The following is a 21764-nucleotide window of genomic DNA, read 5'->3' as shown; positions in this document are numbered from 1 at the left end:
GGAACGAAGAGAGTGATCAAAACATTTATAAAACTGTAAACCATTACTGCCCTTTGGTCTTCTCCTGTGTTACATTTACATAATGTATGAACTTTGGATATAATATACTCAATCTACAATGATCATTGTAAAAATTCCAATAACCTATCCAGTGCCAAATCTCATTCATTATATAACTATTAACTTATCCTTGGTTAACCTCTTTATCTATACTATATCAAGTAGGGGGAAAATATTCATAGCTTGGAGAACCCAAATGGGATAATAAGCTATGAAATAAGATCTGTTACCACATGCAAAGAGCTAAACTCTTTGAAGTACTAGTTATCTGATAAGTTTTGCCAAAGAAAGAAAACACTTGAAAACCCAACCCAATATTTAACTCCTTCGTAATAGCTCTATTTCATTCAGAATCCTCTGTTTTTACCTGTAGTTCCAGAAGTATAAATGTATAAGGCAGGAGTGGAAAAAGTGACTTCAGACCTCCAAGACTCTGGAATAGGTTCAGTTGATACTTCATCCACTTTGTCCAGGAAGGAATCAACCCCCTCTGTATTAGATGTTCTGCTCACATAATAGATAGACACATTGTCTTTTTTCAGGCTTGGCATCACCTCTTCAATAGCTGCTTGTAGTTCTTAATTGAGTAAAAAAATTCAAACAAACTAAATTAGTCTATTAAAGTTACCTTAATGCAATAAGCTATATGGTAGATTTGCTTTCAGTATAATTTTTGCTAAAATGTGTGGACATGAGACGTGATGCTTACAATTATGCATTTTTAACACGGAATCTGCTACATTTGAAAAATTTCACAAAGTTCCAATATTTGAGGGAAAGTTGGATTTTGATGGTTTCATAAGAGCAGCAGAAGGCTGGCTGAAGATTATACTTATAAGTGCAAACAAATGGACATATGTATAGATAAATACCAAGAAATACAAGTATATAACAAAAGCATAACTCAAAATACTCCAGAAATGAATTTAGCTATTCCAAATATGTGCTCCAGTGAGGGGTAAAAAGAAACTTTTATGGAAGGAAAAGGGAAATGTAAAGAAGGGAGATATGCTAACTAACAAAGATGATAGAAACTAACATTATATAATAAATGTTTTTTACTCATCAGTAAACAAGTAGTTCCACTAGAAAGTTTCAGCTGATCTCAGAAATAAGTGCTAAAGTTCATAAGCACATTCAATGATTTGAGAAAAAAAAAGAGCCAATGAATTTAGAGCACTGCTTTTTGAAATATGGGTCATAATACATAATCAGATTGTTAAAATAATTAAAAATGGCTGGTATTTAAAAAATAAAACAGAAGTGAATAACAATTTTCAGAATACATTACACATAGTAAGAGATAAGCATTGTTTTGCAAATGTTTAGCATCAGTTCTGTGGGTATGGGTGCACTGGGTCACACAGTAATAAATTTCTTATTCTTTGACAAAGTAAAGAAAATTTAAAGACACTGATTTAAACAATTAACATATAATACAAATTTCATAGTTGCATGAAATTTTTGTATCCTTAAGCCATAAGATGATACTGCTTTTAAGCTTCCTAGTCTTGAATTGTGGTAACTGAAGTGAATACCCTATTTTTAATAGGAAGGTGATTCAATATCCCAGGGAATTACCTTGGGGATGCTATACTTGATTCATCTTATACTCTTTGTTTTTCAGATGTTTATGTATGATGTCTCCATCAAGACAATAAACATCACCTGGATAGATATATTTTTAAAAATCTAAAACATTTAAACCAAAATATTCACGCACGTAGTAAGAAAAGAATCAAATACCACAAAACTGTTTATAATGAAAACCAACAGACACTTTACTCACCCCTCCTCACAGGTAAACCTGCTGCCAGGAGCCAACCACTTTCAAGTTTTTTAGCTCTTCTAGCCATCACCTCTCTATCATCAAAGAATGTGGTATTATACAAATAATGTTACTAACATTTTTCTTTTTTTTACTTTTACTTTCGAAATAATTTCATATTTACAGGATAGTTACAAAAATAACACAAATCCCATACAGACAACTTCACCATATCCCTACACCCTGAGATATGCAGATAGACCAATTTTAACATTTTGCCACATTTCACATTATCTATCTATCTATCTATCTATCTATCTATCTATCTATCTATCTATCTATCATCTATCTATCTATCTACCTACCTACCTACCTATCTATCTACCTACCTACCTACCTACCTACCTACCTACCTACCTACCTACCTAGCCATCCACACAATCTATCAGTCAACTCATTTTCTGAACACCTGAGTGTAGGTTGTTTACATAATACTTCTTGAACACTTAATACGCCATATACATTTCCTAGGAGCAAGGATACTCACTTATGTAACCACCTTGAGTGCAGTTATCAAGTTCAAGAAATTTATATATAAGTCTTAAAGTCTATATTTCAATTTTCTGAGCCTTTTTGCCTCCTTGGCTAGATGCTATCCAGGATTAAGTATTGCACTTAATTGTCATTGTCTCTTCAGTTGCTCTTTTTTTTTTAAATTGTGGGAACATATATAAAACATGAACTTTCCCATCTCACCCATGCCCACACATAGCATTCAACAAGATTAATCAAATATTTGGTACCTTCACCATCTTCTATTACTAAAACTTTCCCATCTCTCCAAGCAAAAACTTTATACCCATTATGCATTAACTCTTATACCCCTGCACCCTATTCTTGAACCTGTACACTAATTTCTGTCTCTATGAGCTTGCATAATCTCCAATCAATTGTTTGTATTTGCCAAGGAGCTTAAATTTAGTATCCTAAATCTATAACAATCTTACTTGCTTTTATATCAACTTAACTTTCAAAAGTATAGATAAACTATGTCCTGTACTCCTCCACATTCCCCAATTTTATATAGTTCCTATTCACAAATTACATGCTTATATACTAAAAGGTCAAAACCACTGAATTCTCATCACATTTTATGTATATGCCTTGTAGGTCCCATAGGAAGTATAAGAGGAGTTACAACAAAAAATGCAATTGTACAACATATTTGCCTATGTTGTTACTTGTTAATTTCACCAGAGATGTTTATTCTTCATGAGACTTTGATGGATTCCCCATTGTCCTTTCCTCTCAACTTGCAGAACCCTTTGACATCTCTTGTAGGGCTAGGGATGATGAACTCTCTTAACTTTTGTTTATGTGGGAATATCTTAAACTCCACCTCATTTTGAAAGACAGTTTTGCTGGATACAGAATTCTTAGTTGGTATTTTCCAGTCATCCACTGCTTTTTGGTCTCCATAGTTTCTGATGAGAAGTCAGCATTTAATCTTATTGAGGATCCCTTGTATGTGACACATTGCTTCTCTCTTGCAGCTTTCAGAATTCTCTCTTTATCCTCGGCATTTAACAGTTTAAGTATAACATGCCATGGAATTGGCCTATTTGAGTTTATCCTGTTTGGAGTTCTTTGAGCTCTTCAACGTGTTATTCATGTCTTTCATTAAATTTGGAAAGTTTTTTGCCATTATTTCTTCGAACAGCCTTTCTACCCTTTCTTTTTTCTCCATGTGGGACACCCACAATGTGTATGTTTGCATACTTGATGGTGTTCCACAGGTTTCTCAGGCTCTATTCACTTTTCTTCATTCTTTCTTCTTTCTGCTCCTCAGATTGGATGATTTCAATTATCTTATTTTCAAGTTCTCTGATTCTGTCTTCTGCCAGTTCTGCATAATGTTCTCTAGATCCATCCATGTTATTACATGCTTCATAAATTTATTCTGTCTTAAAGCTGCATAATATTCCATCGTATGTATATACCACAGTTTGTTTAGCCACTCGTCTGTTGATGGACATTTTGGCTGTTTCCATCTCTTTGCAATTGTAAATAATGCTGCTATAAACATTGATGTGCAAATGTCCATTTGTGTCTTTGCCCTTAAGTCCTTTGAGTAGATACCTAGCAATGGTATTGCTGGGTCGTATGGCAATTCTATATTCAGCTTTTTGAGGAACCGCCAAACTGCCTTCCACAGTGGTTGCACCATTTGACATTCCCACCAACAGTGGATAAGTGTGCCTCTTTCTCCGCATCCTCTCCAGCACTTGTCATTTTTTGTTTTGTTGATAGTGGCCATTCTGGTGGGTGTGAGATGATATCTCATTGTGGTTTTGATTTGCATTTCTCTAATGGCCAGGGACATTGAGCATCTCTTCATGTGCCTTTTGGCCATTTGTATTTCCTCTTCTGAGAGGTGTCTGTTCAAGTCTTTTTCCGATTTTGTAATTGGGTTGGCTGTCTTTTTGTTGTTGAGTTGAACAATCTCTTTATAAATTCTGGATACTAGACCTTTATCTGATATGTCGTTTCCAAATATTGTCTCCCATTGTGTAGGCTGTCTTTCTACTTTCTTGATGAAGTTCTTTGATGCACAAAAGTGTTTGATTTTGAGGAGCTCCCATTTCTTTCTTTCTTTCTTCAGTGCTCTTGCTTTAGGTTTAAGGTCCATAAAACTGCCTCCAATTGTAAGATTCATAAGATATCTCCCTACATTTTCCTCTAACTGTTTTATGGTCTTAGACCTAATGTTTAGATCTTTAATCCATTTTGAGTCAACTTTTGTATAGGGTGTGAGATACGGGTCCTCTTTCATTCTTTTGCATCTGGATATCCAGTTCTCTAGGCACCATTTATTGAAGAGACTGTTCTGTCCCAGGTGAATTGACTTGACTGCCTTATCAAAGATCAAATGTCCATAGATGAGAGGGTCTATATCTGAGCACTCTATTCGATTCCATTGGTCGATATATCTATCTTTATGCCAATACCATGCTGTTTTGATCACTGTGGCTTCATAATATGCCTTAAAGTCCGGCAGCGTGAGACCTCCAGCTTCGTTTTTTTTCCTCAAGATGTTTTTAGCAATTCGGGGGACCCTGCCCTTCCAGATAAATTTGCTTATTGGTTTTTCTATTTCCGAAAAATAAGTTGTTGGGATTTTTGGCAAACCAATTTTGATCCCTACTCATATTTACCTGTGGTCATGTCCATCTTTATTTTTCATTTTTTGAGTTTACAATATTTATATCTGTTCTGAGACCATAATTTTGTCTTTCTAGCTTTGTCTATGGATTGTCTCTAGAAGCTGAAAAACAGTAATCAGGACTGACATCATTACGACATCAAAAATATTATTCACTGCAGAATCAAGTACCCAACTATAATCATATTCCCTTTCTTGAACAGTTTTTTTTTTGCTTGGAGTTTATAGTGGGTTTTCTTCAACTCTTTTTTAACTCCCATCATATCAGTTCCCTCCTTCTCCTCCTTTACCTCCTTCTCCTCTTTTTCTGCTATTTTAACCCTGGACTGGCTTCTCTCTAGTCCTTCTGCACTTCTGAGAGGTTACCCCAAATTATTACTTTTATAGAAACTTAAGTTGTAGGATCTGTCCTAGTTTGCTAGCTGCCAGAATGCAATATACCAGAGACAGAATGGCTTCCTAAAGGGGGGATTTAATAAGTTGCTAGTTTACAGTTCTAAGGCAAGAAAATGTCCCAAGTAAAGGCACCAATAAGAGCTTCCCTTCACTGAAAACATGCTGTTGAAGTTCAGTGTTTCTGTCCCAGCAGGGAAGGCACATGGTGGACACGGCAACATCTACTAGCTTCCTCTCCAGGCCTCTTGCTTCATGAAGCTCCCCTGAGGACATTCTCCTTCTTCATTTCCAAAGGTTGCTGGCTGGTGGACTCTGCGGCTCTCTCCTCATTCTCAAAAGGAACTCTCCCAAAGTTGTCTCCTCTTTTACAGGTTTCCAATAAACTAATCAAGACCCATATAGAATGGGTGGAGACACATCTCCATCTAATCAAGCTTAATGCCCACAACTGATTGAGTTACACCTCCCTGGGGAATAACCTAATCAAGTTTCCAACCTATATATTGAATAGGGATTAGAAGAAACTGTTGCTCCCACAAGATTGATTAGGATTAAAACATGGCTTTTCTAGGGTACATAAATCCTTTCAAATTGGCACAGCACCCAATCCCCCATCACTGCCTCGGTTCAAGTCCTCTTTATTTTTACTTGGATTACTGCAATACCTCCTCACCCATCTCTTTGTCTATGGTCTCTCTTTACTTCCAATTATCAGCTTAGCTACTGCCCAACTTCTTGTTGTCACCCTGTTTAAAATCCTTTAATGGCTATTTATGCCCTGGGATAGTGCCATTCTCCTTATGCAGTGTGTGAGTTCCTTCACACTCTAACCCTTGCTGACCTGTCTGATGTCAGCTCCTACTTTCTATCTCTTGTCCTCTTTCCCCTATAATACTGGGTTATGTGAAGCCCTGGAATTTACCAATAGTCTCATATCTCATTACCTTTGTCCAGATTGTTTCATCTGTTCACCTGGAAAACTCTTGTTCATCCTTCAAGACTCAGCTTTCTCTTCTGTTGCCTTCTCTCTCCCTGCAAAGCCAGGTGCTCCCTTCTCAGACACCCCTAGGAGCCTGCGCATCCTTGAATCAAGGTATTTATTACATAGTATGAGAGTAGTACAATTCTTTTTCTCCTCTATTCTAGACAGTGAGATCTTTGATATAAAAGAATCATAACTTAATCAACTTTGTGTCTCCAACCCCAGATAAGTGTTTATAATAGAAAGAATATGCAGAAAATATTGTTTCCATCATGTAGAGGAGACAAAGGAATAAGATACTCACGCTGACTTAAAGGATTATAATCTGTGGAGGTGAAAATCCTCTAATATAATATAATGTACAATGAAATAATTTCCGTGGTACACATGTGCATTTCATACAGATAAAGGCTCACGGAGGTAAATACTTAGCAATAACTACTATTATAAAATTAAGCAATATCTCTCTTCCCTCTCTATCTTTCTTCTATTCATTCAAACATTTATTCAACACCTATTTAAAAGGTGTTCACTATATGGTGGGCATGATTCTAGGTACTGGATACAACAGAGAACAAATCAGACATTGTCCTTGCTTTCAGAGAGCCTAGGTCTAAAGGGGAGAAATGAACAAAGAAACAGCTGATTAAAATAAAATGTCACAGGAGTTACAGTAAGGGAAGGAGAAGGTATTTTAGAAGTCTAGAGAAGGGGATAAAGAAGTGCTGTTTAAGCTGAGACCTGAAAGATGGGTAGGAGGTGGTGAGATGAGCATCACCCGAGATTATTTGGGCCCATTTCTGGTAGAGGGAGCTATGCAAAGGCCAAAGGCAAAATACCCTGGTGCCAAAGTAACTAAAAGAACTCTAAAAGTAACTCTAAAGACTAGAGTGAGGAATGGGAGGGGAAGAATGTTGGTGAAAAACCTGGACAGATAGGTAGGGACCATCATTGAGGGCCTGGTTTAAGCAAGGTCAATGAATAGGAAGGAGAAGGCAAGACCAGAGACAGGGAGACAAGTGAGGAGGCTTATATGAATATCCGTGTGTGTGCTGGTTTGGATGTTGTGCATCCCAGAAAAGCCATGTCCTTTAAACCTCATTCAATATTGCTGGGTGGGATTGTTCTGATTGTTTCCATGGAGATGTGACCCACCCAATTGTGGGTGGTAACTTTTGATTAGGTAGTTTCCATGGAGATGTCTCTACCCATGCAAGGTGGGGGTTGCTTACTGGAGTCCTTTAAGAGGTAACCATTTTGGAAAAAGTTGAAGAGCCAAGAGAGCCTGCACAGCCAGGGACTTTGGGAGAAGAAGGAAAATGCCTCCCGGGGAGCTTCATGAAACAAGAAGTCAGGAGAGAAAGCTAGCAGACATTGCCATGTTCACCACTTGCCTTTCCAGTTGAGAGAGAAACTCTGAACATCATTGGCCTTCTTGAACCAAGGTATCTTTACCTGGATGCCTTAGATTGGACATATTTATAGACTTTCCTTAATTTGGACATTTTTCATGACTTTATAACTATAAACTTACAACTTAATAAATTCCCCCTTTTTAAAAAGCTGCTCCATTTCTGGTATATTGCATTCTGGCAGCTTGCAAACTAGAACAATGTGGTAGAGGAGGCTTGTCTGCAATAGATTAGTAGTAATTGGTGGAGAAAAGGGGATGTATTGAAGAGATGTTTACCTGGCAGAATAGACAACACCTGATAACTGTCTTGATAAGGGGAAATGATGAGTCGAAAGGGACTTTAGTTTTTTTTTCATAATTTCCTTAAGGAAAATGTACTCAGGTACAAATATGCATATAAAGCTATCAATAGTAATACCAATAACAAAAGAAACTGTAACTAAGCAGGTGTCATGCTTGACCATATTCAAGCATCTTAGCATCATGTATCTTCTACTTGATTCATTTATGTTTCCTGCTGGCTCTTGGCAGGCATATAACTTGTGATCCAAGACTTTTTACAGAAGTCATTTAGGAATGGAAGACCATTGCCCTGACCAACACAACTTTTATTTCCTCAAGGCTACTGGGATAGAATTGATCATTTGGGCACTGACTTGAGGCTCCAGTGGCTTGCCAACCATATTATGACTTCCTTTAAACTAAGGATATTGATGTAAAAACTGAAATTTGAAAGAAAATTTTGAATTTGAAGGCTACCTCTCAACTACCTGATATTTAATAGCTTTTCTTTCTTTTTTTAAATCTTTCTGAAATATGATTTGGGCCTACATGTTTCTCCTTCACACATGGATTTCTATTATTATTGTTGTAATTCTTATTATAAAATCTGTTCACCTAAGATAAGAGTGGCAGTCAATCAGGTCATATAATTTCAAGTAATTCCACTAATTGTAAATTGTGTTCCCTGGGACTTTAAGACTCTGAGATTTTCACATAGGACTGCTATTGGGGACAATACTGGTGAGGGAGCAAGGGAAGCAGAACTGGATCAAGGGAGATGGCAGTGAAACCCCAACAGGAGCCTCCTCCAGCTGGTGCTCTGAGGTTACGGGGACTCCAGAGCTGGGAGAGACTTTTAGGGTTGTCCTAAATGAAGGCAAGTGGGCTTTGCCATTGTGTTCCTACATCCACCAGTCGTTGGATACAGGCTGTGGGTGGTGGTGCTTGACTTCGGGCAAAGCAGCTCTTTTCAACAAAGGGCAAGTCCCAAAAAGGGTCTCAGGTGAGAGCCATCAGTTGCCAACACTCCCAGCAGCTGAGTTATGAATCCCTCAATCCTAAAGGGATTGGGGGTGGGGGAATCTGGTTGATACATCATTTGACAAAAATTCAGCATCCTTTCTTGATGAAAACACATCCGAGGATAAGAATAGAAGGGAACTTCCTCAACAGGATAAAGGGAACAACTGAAAAACCTACAGCTAACATCACACTCAGTGGGGAAAGACTGGATGTTTTCCTTCTAAGATATGGAACAAGACAAAGATGCCCACTCTCACCATTGTTATTCAGCACTGTGCTGGAAGTTCTAAGTAGAGCAATTATGCAAAGAAAAAGAAATAAAAGGCATTCAAATTGGAAAGGAAGAAGTAAAACCTTCACTGTTCGTAGATGACATGATCTTATATGTAGAAAATTCCAAACATTTATAGCAAAGTTACTAGAGCTAATAAACAAGTACAGCAAAGTGGCACATACAAGATCAACATGCAAAAATCAAGTGTTTCTATACAATAGTAATTAATGAGCAATCTGAGGAGGAAGTCAGAAAAAAATTCCATTTACAATAGCAACTAAAAGAATAAAATATTTAGCAATAAACTTAACGAAGGACATGAAAGACCTATACACAGAAATCTACAAAACTTTGCTAGAAGAAATCAAGGAAGACATAAATAAATGGAAAGGCATACCATCTTCATGGATTCGAAGACTAAATATAGTTAAGATGTCAATTCTGCCCCCAAATGATTTATATATTCAATGCTATACCAATTAAAATCCCAGCAACTTACCTCGTAGAAACAGAAAGACCAATAATCAAATATATTTGGAAGGACAGGATACCCCAAATAGCTAAAAATATCTTAAGAGGAATGAAGTGGGAGTTATCACACTACTTGACTCTAAAGCATATTACAAATTACACTGGTCAAAACAGTATGGTACCAACATAAAGATACTGACCAATGGAATTGAATTGAATGTTCAGAAACAGACGCTCTCATCTATGGATAATTAATCTTTGATAAGGCAGTGAAGTTGACTCAACCGGGACTGAGCAGCCTCTTCAACAAATGGTGCTTGGAGAACTGGCTATCCATATCCAAAAGAATAAAAGAAGATCCCTATCTCAGTGCCTTGTACAAACATTAATACAATGGATCAAAGACCTAAACTTGAGAGCCAAGACCATAAAACTTTTAGAAGAAAATGTACAGAAATATTTAAAAGATCTTGTAGTAGGAGGTGGTTTCTTAGATCTTATACCCAAAGTGTGAGCAGTGAAAGAAGAAATGTATAATTGAGCTCTCCTCAAAATTAAATACCCCTGTACATCAAAGGACTTTGTCAGCAAAGTAAAAAGTCAGCCTATACAATGGGAGACAGTATTTGCAAACAACATATCAGATAAGGGTTTAATATCCAGACTATATAAAGAGATCCTACACATCAAAGACAAAAAGACAAACATCCCAATTTAAAAATGGGCAAAAGACATAGACACTTCTCCAAAGAGGAAATACAAATGGCTCAAAAGCATACGAAAAGATCCTCAACTTCATTAGCTGTTAGAGAAATGCAAATCAAAACCACAGACATATCATCTCACACCTAGTATAATGGCCTTTATATATAAAAAAAGAACAGTAAACTAGAATTGCTGGAGAGGATGTACAGAAATATTCTCTTATATTATAAGTTATAAAACTTACTCACTGTTGGTAAAAGGCATCCAAATTGGAAAGGAAGAAGTAAAACTCTCACTGTTGGCAGATGACATGACACTCTATGTTGAAAATCCCAAAAAATCTACAGCAAAGGTACTAGAGCTAATAAATGAGTAAATAATCTATGAAAGTGTGGTAGTAAATTGCCAGCCTCTTCTGTGTAACACTCCATCTTATCGATGGGCTGTAGATCCCTTAATTTTTTGAGTGGCTGTTGGACGTTTAGCCTCTATTATTTTAATTGTACTAAAATAATTTTATATATTTAATTTTAAATCTCAATAAGTGAATTCAATTAGGCTTTCCAAATTTTTAAAGTCCTTAAATTACAGAAGTTTTAAATCCCAGCCTGAAACTTTATGCTGGAGCAGCTCTTTTCCGTCAATTTGCTGTAGCCTATTTGCTGATGGCTTGCATTTCTAACATTCTTTTACATGCACTTTACAAAAATAAGAATGTTTAAACATTTTAAAGTGGAGTCACTTGACACTGCATGGGTGGTAGAGCACCTGAGTGAGCACCACGATGGCTGGTGCAGTCTTAGTTTTAGAACCCAGGAGGGGGAGGTGGGGAGAGGGGAGGACTGATATCGTCATAGCGCTTTACCAGTTTCTGCTCCGGTTGTTGGTCCACTGGGGGAGAAATACAATCGTGGAAGTGAAGAACTGGAAGTGATCTTAGATGTTGTCTACATTTAGGAATTACCTCGATACCTTCCCTGACAGAAGTCATCTTCCTTCTGCGTGAAGTCTTCTGGTGATACGACAGCTCCTGCCGCCGCTGTATAGTTCTGCCTAGCAGTGAGTATAATCTGCTTCCTTTGTAACTTGACCTATTGGTACTCTTTCTGGCTTTAGAAACAATATGACAAGACCCAAAGGCAGTTTTTATTTCAAATACCTGAAGACAGCTTTTATTTCTCTCCAAATCTTCTCTCATGGAAATGCGCTGAATGGGGCTGGGAGATGGAGTAAGTGAAGGACCCCTCTACAATTTCAGGGCACCCCTCCTTATCTCTTTCACAAATTTTATAACAGCCTTTCAGCTGCCCTCCAATCCACTCTCCAGAGGAATTCTTCTAAAACACTACCACTTGCTTAAAACATTCTAGTGGTTTTTAGCTGCCCTCAGTTAGAGATCCTTGACAAGGTTTGCAAGCCTCTTTGTAATCTGATCTCTTGACCTCTCTATTTTAGCCAGCCTGAATTACTGTCTCTCTGTTCTAGTTTGCCAGCTGCCGGAATGCAACACACCAGAAACGGATTGGCTTTTAATAAAAGGGAATTTATTTTGTTAGTTCTTCAGAGGAAAGGCAGCTAACTTTCCACTGAGGTTCTTTCTTACGTAGGAAGGCACAGGATGGTCTCTGCTGGCCTTCTCTCCAGGCCCCTGGGTTTCAACAACTTTCCCCGGCGTGACTTCTTTCTGCGTCTCCAAAGGCCTGGGCTGAGCTGCAAGTGCTGAGATGAGGAATGCCGAGCTGCTTAGGCTGTGCTACCGTGTGCTCTCTCATTTAAGCATCCAGCCAATTAAGTCAAACATCATTCATTGCAGCAGGCACACCTCCTAGCCGATTGCAGATGTAATTAGCAACAGATGAGGTTCACGTACCATTGGCTCATGTCCACAGCAACAGAACTAAGTGCCTTCACCTGGCCAAGTTGACAACTGAATCTACCTACCACATTCTCATTAGTTGAATCTATTGGACTTCTAAGTTAAGATCACAAGAGTTTGGATAGCAAGGGTCACTGGTACTTTCAGTTTTTCTAACTTTCCCCTGGACTTCTGCCTGTGCTACTTATTTCATCTGTACCTAAATACCTTTCTGGGTGAAGTTTCATGCCTTTGAGCTGCTGTGGCATGAATACCTCCCCTATGAAAGCCTGGCTCCTGTTGTAATTGCCACTCACTTACCTGTGCCCCCCACCATCCTGAAAATGCTTGAGTGACTGGGATAAACAGAGGCAGGTCACATGCTGTCAGTTACTACACATCTATTGAGATGTGGTGGCTTGGGAGATTCAGGTGATATTGAAGAAAAAGCCCTAGATTAGGATTCAGGAGACTGGGATCCAGGCTTTAGCCTTTGCTGTCTGCATGATGTGGGACAAATCACGTAAACTTTATACGCTGTGATTACTTCCTCTGTAAAATCAGACAGTCAGAATTTCTTGAAGGTCTCTTCAGTTCCAACATATTATTACATATAACATCACTTCATTCAACAGATGTTGGCAAACTTCTACATGTTTTTCTGTGCTTGTTTACTTCTAGTAATGACAAAACACTTTTGAATATAATAAAAGATATAAAACCATAAAATAATCACAACCTTTGACCTTGTTATTTTGCATTTAGAAATGTCTCCTAAGGGAATAAAGCGAGAAGATGTTCACTGTGGTATTTTTCTAGAAGCAAGAAACTAGAAATGATTTAAATGACCAACGTAAGAAAAATGGCTTAATGATGGTATCTTAAAATATAGACTCTATGTACAGGTTACATACAAAATGAAAAGAATTATACTAAGATTCTGGATTCCCACTGTGCCGATTTGAAAGGATATATGTCCCCTAGAAAAGCCATGTTTTAATCCTAATCAATCTTGTGGGAGCAACGGTTTCTTCTAATCCCTATTCAGTACGATAGGGTTGGAAACTTGATCGCCACAGAGATGTGACTCAATCAATTGTGGGTATTAAACTTGATTAGATGGAGATGTGTCTCCACCCATTCTACGTGGGTCTTGATTAGTTTATTGGAATCCTATAGAAGAGGAGACATTTCGGAGAGAGTTCCTTTTGAGAGGAAAGAGGGAGCCAGAGAACCATGACAGAATGAGGAGAGAACCACAGAGCCCACCAGCCAATGACCTCTGGAGATGAAGAAGGAGAAGGCCCCTGGGGAGCTTCATGATGCAAGAGGCCTGGAGAGGAAGCTCGGAGTGCAATGAAGCAACTCATCTAAGTTACTCCTTGGGCTTTCCAGAAAGACAAGAACAGTGGAGATTAGATTATCTTTATGTCTTGATTCATTCTAAGGTTGCCATTAGAAAATTATGTCCTTCCACGAAAGTGTAGCCCTTTCCTATTGACCATTCCTTGGATTCTCCGAGTCCCTATTTCTTCTACGTTCAAGTCCTTTCAGTAAATAGTCTAAAAATTGTCACATAATTGTCTTTTTTCCCCCTCCACGGCCAAAGAATTACAGAACTACAGAAATTACCATGATTTAAATTACTGTTATCCAGCCTATTATTTGTTGTTACATAGTAAGAAGCATTCCACTGTGTTACGGACCTGATCAAAATTGCCCATTGTGTTCCTTTTGTCTGTAATGCTCCTTCCCCAATTGAAGTTACCCAGCCCAATCACCAATACCCCCAAGAAGTCTTCCTTCACCCTCTGCTCTCTTTTCCCACAGCACTTTGCAGTTCTCCGAACACACATATCACATGCTGCCAAGTACACAATCATTTGTATATGAGACCTAGTTCTCTTGCTGGGCTGTACGATTCTTGATTAAAGGCAGGAACTAATTCGTCTTCTTATCTCCCCATCCTATCGGGCAACTAGCTTAAATCTTGTGGGTCTCAATCAATGTTTTTTGATTTTAAAATTAAATTGTTGTGTTCATTTCCTGGCCCATGCACCCACCCCCCCAAAAAAAACTGTTGTACAATCTGATTTTCCCAATCTAATCTTAAAACTTTATATGACAAGAGTTATTCTTGGTCTCCAAACTAGTTTTAGAATGAAGCTTTCATGTTTTGGAACTTGCAATGATACAGTATTTTTGAAAGCGATTGGGACATGTTCATTTGTCACAGTGTTTAAAGGAGGTCCAATTTCATTTTTCACGACCATATAAAACTAGGTAAAAGCTAAGCTGGAAGTTAAAAAAATTTCTTTTTATTAGAGTAGGTTTATAGAAAATGCTTTGGAAACAAAGAAAATTTACTACTTCAGGTCTTTTTCGGATGCTTTTACAAAATGTGCCATATTGTGTGAAATTAAATATACTTTACTGTTTTATCCATATTCTGATTGGAAAGTTACTTGAAAAACTACTGGCCCTAGAAGTTGTCCTATATTAACTATAAGATTGATAGGTGTATTGGTTCAAATAGTTGAGAACATTATTTTTCCATGTGACTAGATGGATCACACCCTGCCATGAAGAAGGATCCTGAAATGTATTGCAGAGAGAAATCACGTTCCGCGGGCAAGTGCTCCTATTTAACTCAGAGAAGTGCTTCTGAGGGTTGCCTTTCTGCAATTCCAGTAAATTCTGAAAGAATTACCGAGTACTGAAATTCCTAGTAGGATTTAGCCCTGTTAAGCCTTATGAAGAGTCCCCAAAATTCATGACAACTGGATCAATCCCCATGGTAAATATCACTGTTCTGGTTTTTTACATATAATTTGGGGTTAGCAAAGAAACGAAATGGGAACTCAAGAGTTCTTACTAGCCCTCATGCCCTGAGGTTGAAGTTCAAAGTACATAACCAACCTGTTGAATTTCCACCACAAGTTTTCGAAAGCTTCTCACCTTTATGCCCCATGTTCAAATGCTGTGATATAACAAGTGCCCTGGAGTTGAGTACAATAATTGGGTTCTCAACTCTGCAAGTGAAATCATTGCCCTCCCCCTACGTGGGACATTACATACAGGGGTGAGAATCTCCCTGGCGGCCTGGGAAATGACTTTCAGGGATGAGCCTAGCCCTGGCACTGTGGGATCAACAATGCCATTCTAACCTAAAGGGGGAAAATGTAACAAATAAGGTGTCAGTGGCTGAGAGAGTTCAAATACAGCTGAGACGCTACTCTGGAGGTCACTCTTATGCATGCTCCTGTTAGACATTGGTACCTATCATAACTTGCCAAATCCCAATCAAAACCATTTCTGCCAATCCTAAAGACCACTTAGGGCATTATATAAGATTCTACAAAGGTTCCGTGCACTAGGGTTACTTTTCAGAAACCTACAACTTCCAGATGTGTCCCTGAACCAGATTTAAGTCCTGAAACGCAGAGGGGCCAGCCTTTCCAGAACATCAACTAGTTTCATCCTGTATCCCATATTATCGACAGCCCCTTCCACTTGGAAAAATTAGAATTGCCACAGCCCCAATATGTCTAAAGAGTGAGAGAAAGAGCAAAGGTGATGGTGGAATTATGCAGAGATGGTAGGGTTTAACAAATGAGTATGCTGAATCATTATATTGATATTTCTTTTAGTCTCCAGTATCTTAGAGCAGGTGGAAGTAAAAACCTGAATTTGTGGAATTGTAACCCATCCCAAACTCTGAAATCTTTCTACAACTAATTGTTGTGATGTGCTTTCAAATATTGCATATATGTTATTTTTCATTAAAAAAACAAAAGTTGATTGTGATGATAAAGGTATATGATTGTGATGATAATAGCTGTATGATGATATCGTGAACCACTGATTGTACACTTTGGATGATTACATGGTATATGAATATATAATATATGTCAATTTTTAAAATGATAAAAAATTATTGGGGTCTGTCCTCAGCTTGCTGTTGCTAATTAACCATGTGACCCTGGGTCATTGATACATCCCTCTGGGCCTTTGCTTATTTAGCTATAAAATGGGTGGATAAAAGTAGACTGGTTGCTTCTCAAAGCCTGGTTCTCAGACCATCTCCTTCAATATCATCTGGGGCTGGGGTGAGGCTTATTACAAAAATACACATTCCTGGGCTCTACCACAGTACTACTGACTCAGTGTTTTGGGGATGGAGCACATGACTATAGCTTTTTTTTTTTTTGTCATGGGCTTAAAATAATTTTTATAAAACAACTTTGCTTACAAAAGAGGAGGTATAATTATCTTTAGGGAAAACTTTAAAAATTGACAAAGCAAAATTTGAAAAAAGAAGTGCATACAATTACTAAAAGTGAAAGAAACAAAAGCTGACATTAAAAATCTCAAAATTAGCTCTTGATTATGCTCTTTCTCTTAAATCATCCTCCCCACTCAATCTGCCCCATCTGGGATTGATATTACCCTCTACCTAGTTTCCTAGATTATAAATCATCCTTGATTCACCTTTCCCTATCCCTAACATTCAATCCAATAACTACGCTGCAGATTATACATCCAGAATTTGTAATAATCTTTAATGTCTCAGCATCTTTATTGCTATAATGCCAGTCCATGCTTTTATTATCTATTAACTGGACGTTTGCAATGCTCTATTGTTGAGCTTGAAAGCTGCCAGAATGCAGAAGACCAGAAATGGAATGGTTTTTGTAAAGGGAATTTAATAAGTTTCAAGTTTACAGTTCTAAGGAAGTGAAAGGGTCCAAATTAAGGCACCCACAAGAGGTTACCTTCACTCAAGAAAGGCCAATTGGTCAGGAACACCTCTGTCACTGGGAAGTCACATGCGCTGGCATCTGTTGGTCCCTCGCTTCTGGGCTCCATTGCTTTCAGTCTCTGTTCCTGTGGGGGTTCCTCACTTTGCTTCTCAGGGGATGGCTTTCATCTCTTGGCTTCCCTTGGCACCTCCAGGTTCTGGATTGCTAAACATCTCATGGCAATGTCCGCTGGGCTCCAAGCATTTCCAAACCTCTGTACCTTTGTTCTCCAAGTGTCACCAGCTGTGTCAGCTCTGCTCTGAAGTTTCTATCAGCTCTCTCTCTATGACTATAGCTTTTTCTTTCTTCTTCTTTTTTTTTTTTTTTGGCATGGGCAGTCACCGGGAATTGAACCCAGGTTTCCAGAATGGCAGGCGAGAATTCTGCCACTGAGCCATCGTTGCACCACCCAAATATGCCTTTTAAAATAAACTTCCTAGGTGTTTCTTATGTTCATTAAAGTTTTAAGTGATTAGAACATGCTCATTATAGTTGGAGAGTTATAGGATTAGGATATCTCTAAGAGTCCTTCCAATTTACCTTTAAAGAATTTTAAAAATCAGCCCAATCAACAAATTAACATGGGCACATTTACAAAACACATGACTTTGGACTCTACCTTACCTCTTTGCAACAACTATTCTAGGACAGAGTGTAACTTTGCAATGTTTGCAATCGTATTTTGGTGATGTGAAGAAACCGAATGTTTTTCAAAGGTCAGCTTACAGCCAGAGAGCGTCCTAGCTCCACTGGAAAGTCCGGTTCAAGTTTGATTTGTACATAAGGCCTTCATCAAACTCTCCCCGTACCCTGGCCTAACAGTGTTCAGTGGAAAAGGCCCGCTGCCTGAGTCGGGGAGGAGGTATCTGTTGTATTTTTTTTTTTTTTTTTTATTAATTAAAAAAAGAATTAACAAAACAATTAGAAATCATTCCAATCTACATGTACAATCAGTAATTCTTAATAACATCACATAGTTGCATATTCATCATTTCTTAGTACATTTGCATCGATTTAGAAAAAGAAATAAAAAGACAACAGAATAAGAATTAAAACAATAATAGAAAGAAAAAAAAACAAAAAAAACAAAAACAAAAAACCTATACCTCACATGCAGCTTCATTCAGTGTTCTGTTGTATTTTTGACTCGATTACGGAACCAAACCACTTCGGTCACTTAAACCCCAAATTATTTTTCAGGAAAACTTGAAACCCTTTTAAAATTTTTTATTCTAAGCCCTCTGGCTTCTCTCACAGAGGGCTTGAGACACTAAGCAAAGAGGTAAATAATATTTAAATGTCTCCTGAAATGCTACAAAGTCTCTGCTAATAACTTCCCTCTAAGACAGCTGGCAAAGTAAAAGGCTTAAGAGGATCTTTCAGTTTACTGAGTAGGGGAGTTTTCTTTATTTCCAGGCTGCTAGGTTGTTACGTTGTTGAAAACACATTTCTTGAAAGGCATATCCCTTTAAAATAACTTGGCTGTCTTTTAAAATTGTGCTGCCTCCCCCCACCCCTTTTAAAATTTTCATCAACGCCTTCACTTGCTGGACAGTGTATTTTATGCCACATGAAACAGGTGTGTAAGTTTCCTGATTTCCAAGTAAATGGACATCTCATCCTCTGTGACTCTGTTTCCCCAGCTATGAAATGAAGGGGTAGACCGGATGGATGCTTGATCCCTTCTAATTCTAACAATTAACATCCATGAAGAGGAAGGCAGCTTGAAACAGGGAAAGAGCATGGCCTTGAGAGCTGGACAGCTACGTTGGAATTTTAAGCTTCAGTTTCCTCAACTGTATAATGGTGGATAACGATATGGTAATGGATGATAAAAAGCACCAAGCTTAGCACAGAAAGGCATTCCACAAAGGTGAAGTTCCCTGGCTCCCTAAGCCTGCACCCCATCACCCATATCTTTAAGCCCACACACGGGTAGCCTCCTCTTATCGATAGAACAAGAGGCAACCTCTGGTCCTTATCCAAGTGCAGGGATGAGCTCTCTGGGAAGGAAGCAACACCTGCCCTGTGGGTAATCTTTTTGCATTTCATTCTATCTCTGGTGTGGGACACCATTGCAGCATGAAGTCATTATTTCATGGCTAGGGGAAATCTGGCAGACCACAGAAACGAAGAGGTCACTAAGGCTATAGATGCAATGGGAGTTCAACAGAGCAGAGGTAACTCCCGCACAGTCTTTCGTCTTGGGGAACAGCTGGGGTCACCTTCTCCCCAGTGAGAAACCAGGGATGCTAACAACACTTGAGAGATGGAAGTAGCAGTGAAGACTGCCTCATTACATGGGAGGAAAGCAAGGAATAGAGAGGGGAAGTGATTTTCCCAAGGCCGTAACAAAGTAGCAGAGGTGAGAACAGTTTCTCTGGATCCACTGGAGTTCACACTCAAGACCTTCTCCATTTTTTTTTTGTATGCTGTGTGAAGGGGTCACATTTTATTCTTTTTCCATGTGAATATCGGGGTATTGCAGCACCATTTTGTTGGGTTTTTGGGGTTTTTTGTTTGTTTGCTTGTATTTTTTTTCGGCAGGGGTGGGGTGGGGTGGGGTGGAGCGCATGGGCCAGGAATCAAACCAGTGTCTCCCGCTTGGCAGGCGAGAATTCTACCTCTGAGCTACCCTCGCACCCCCAAGAACCTCTGCATTTTAAAGCAGATGTTGTTAAGTTTGGGGTAATAGAACTCGGCCTTTAGGTAGACACTCTTTATTCTCCCCATCATCTCCCGGCTCTGTCACGTGGGGCATGGGGCTTCACCTCCTCCGGCCCCAGTGGTTTCATCTACAAAAGCCTAACAGTATACCCTGTTGGTTGTGAGTGAGGATTAAATGCACATGTTAATGTAAGTGCTTACACAGTGTCTGGCACATCGTAAACTTCAATAGGTGGTTCTAATTATTATCGTTAATTAGCGCTTCAAGACAACTTTGCCATTCCCTCTCTCTACACCTCCAGTTTCCATCTGAACCTCGCTTGTCAACACCCCCTACATCACTCTGCCTCGGGTTCGCCAATGCTCAGAGGGGCCCAGTGGCAGGACTGGGCACGTCCGCGGGGCTCACCTGGCGAGGCCAGCAGCACCTTCGCCCCGCAACACTGGAAACAGTGCAACAGGGACTTCGCGCGGATGTTGGAGTTGAGGCACGACATGGCACAGCCCAGCTTGAGCAGCCCCAGCCAGAGGTACACATAGGCTGGCTCGTTGCCCATAAAGATCGCCACGCAGTCTCCCTGTCGCAAGCCGAGGTGGTCGCGCAGCGCCCGAGCCACCTGGTTGCTTCGCCGGTCCACCTGCGCATAGGTGTAAGTCTCGTCACCGAAGAGGAGAAAAGGCTTGTGCGGGGTCTGGCGCGCTTTGTCCATGAAAACCCCCAGGAAGGTGCGTGCCGGCCTGCGGTTACTGTAGGTGCTCACCCGCCGGGATGCTCCAGCTACTTGTAGGAGGAAACGCAGGTCCTGGAAGAAGTAGGGACAGCAGAGGTTCACGAGCAGTGGCAGGAGCAGCAGCCCCGCCAGGAGGGTGTAGATGGCCGACAGCATGTCGGTGCCGGGGCCCCCAGTCCCCACAGGGGCAGAGGGCGCGCTTCGGGCGTGCAGCGCGGCGGCTGGGTGGACCTCGGGCGGGCTGCGCGGGAGCGCACGGCGGCGGGACAACCAGCAGACGGCGAGGCTGGGACAGCGGCCGGGCGCTTCCCCTGCCACTACAGTAGCCAGCTCTGGTGCAGGTGGAGTTGTGTGGGCGCCCGTGGGCTCCGGGCGGGACCGGCCGGCTGAGCCCGCCCCCTCCTGGGGCGCAGCCACCCGCACTCAGCTCTCTGCCCGCCCCCGCGATCCTCCCCGGGGAGGCGGCTCTGTGGCCCGCCGGGGTTCTCGGCCACCGTTTCGCCCGAGTCTGGCGCCGTCTCGACCCCGCTGCGTAGTCACCAAAGCACTTTACCTCTCCGAGCCGCGGTTTCCTTATCAAAATGGTGATAGGTCGCGCTTTACGGATGAGATGATTAATGGAAATAATGCACGCATAGGACTGTTGTTATTTATTGTTACCACCCAAAGAGTACCTTATAGATATGATTTATTATAAATAAAAAGTCTGAAAAATGTGAGACAGTCCTATTATTTATTAATAGCTGTTACCAGGTGCCGCTGCCCAACCCTCTCCTTCCCTGTCCCAAGGGCTTTTTCGGCCTAGTGTCTCTGGTTTCTCAGAATTGCTCCCCACGCTTTCCGCCCCGCCCTCGCCTGTTGTTAGGCGGTCTCTGGTGGCGAAGGCTTCAGGTTGGAACAAAGGCTCCGGCGACGGTCACACCCCTCTCTCGTCGTTGCCCCTTGGCCTGTGGCGGAGGACAACAGGCTCTAGTCGTAACCGGCCCCACCCGGCCCCGCGAGCCCGGGTTCGGCAAGGACACACACATCGCCACGTGAAATTAAGCCACGGCGTTTTCTGCTCTAATATTTTGTCCTATTAAGTGATTTCTCCCACCCCCCGCCCCTCTAT

The 21764-nt window shown here is 40.2% G+C and overlaps 1 protein-coding gene across 1 annotated transcript in view; it reads right to left on the bottom strand.

Moving 5' to 3' along the window:
- SLC27A2 (solute carrier family 27 member 2) overlaps window positions 1-20965 on the bottom strand; it is a 64669-nt gene extending 43704 nt beyond the window's left edge. The window contains exons 1-2 of the mRNA XM_077127853.1: window positions 20332-20965; window positions 428-637 (exon numbers count right to left, since the gene is read on the bottom strand). Of these exons, the coding sequence (XP_076983968.1) occupies window positions 428-637; window positions 20332-20809 (688 nt within the window). The 5' untranslated portion in view covers window positions 20810-20965. The remainder of the gene's footprint in view (window positions 1-427; window positions 638-20331) is intronic.
- Window positions 20966-21764: the final 799 nt, after the last annotated feature.

This window comes from Tamandua tetradactyla, chromosome 14 (assembly GCF_023851605.1).
Source record: "Tamandua tetradactyla isolate mTamTet1 chromosome 14, mTamTet1.pri, whole genome shotgun sequence".
In the NCBI taxonomy this organism is placed as follows: Eukaryota; Metazoa; Chordata; class Mammalia; order Pilosa; family Myrmecophagidae; genus Tamandua; species Tamandua tetradactyla.
The sequence above is the reverse complement of the archived record's forward strand: the minus strand, read 5'-3'. Positions and strand labels throughout refer to the sequence as shown.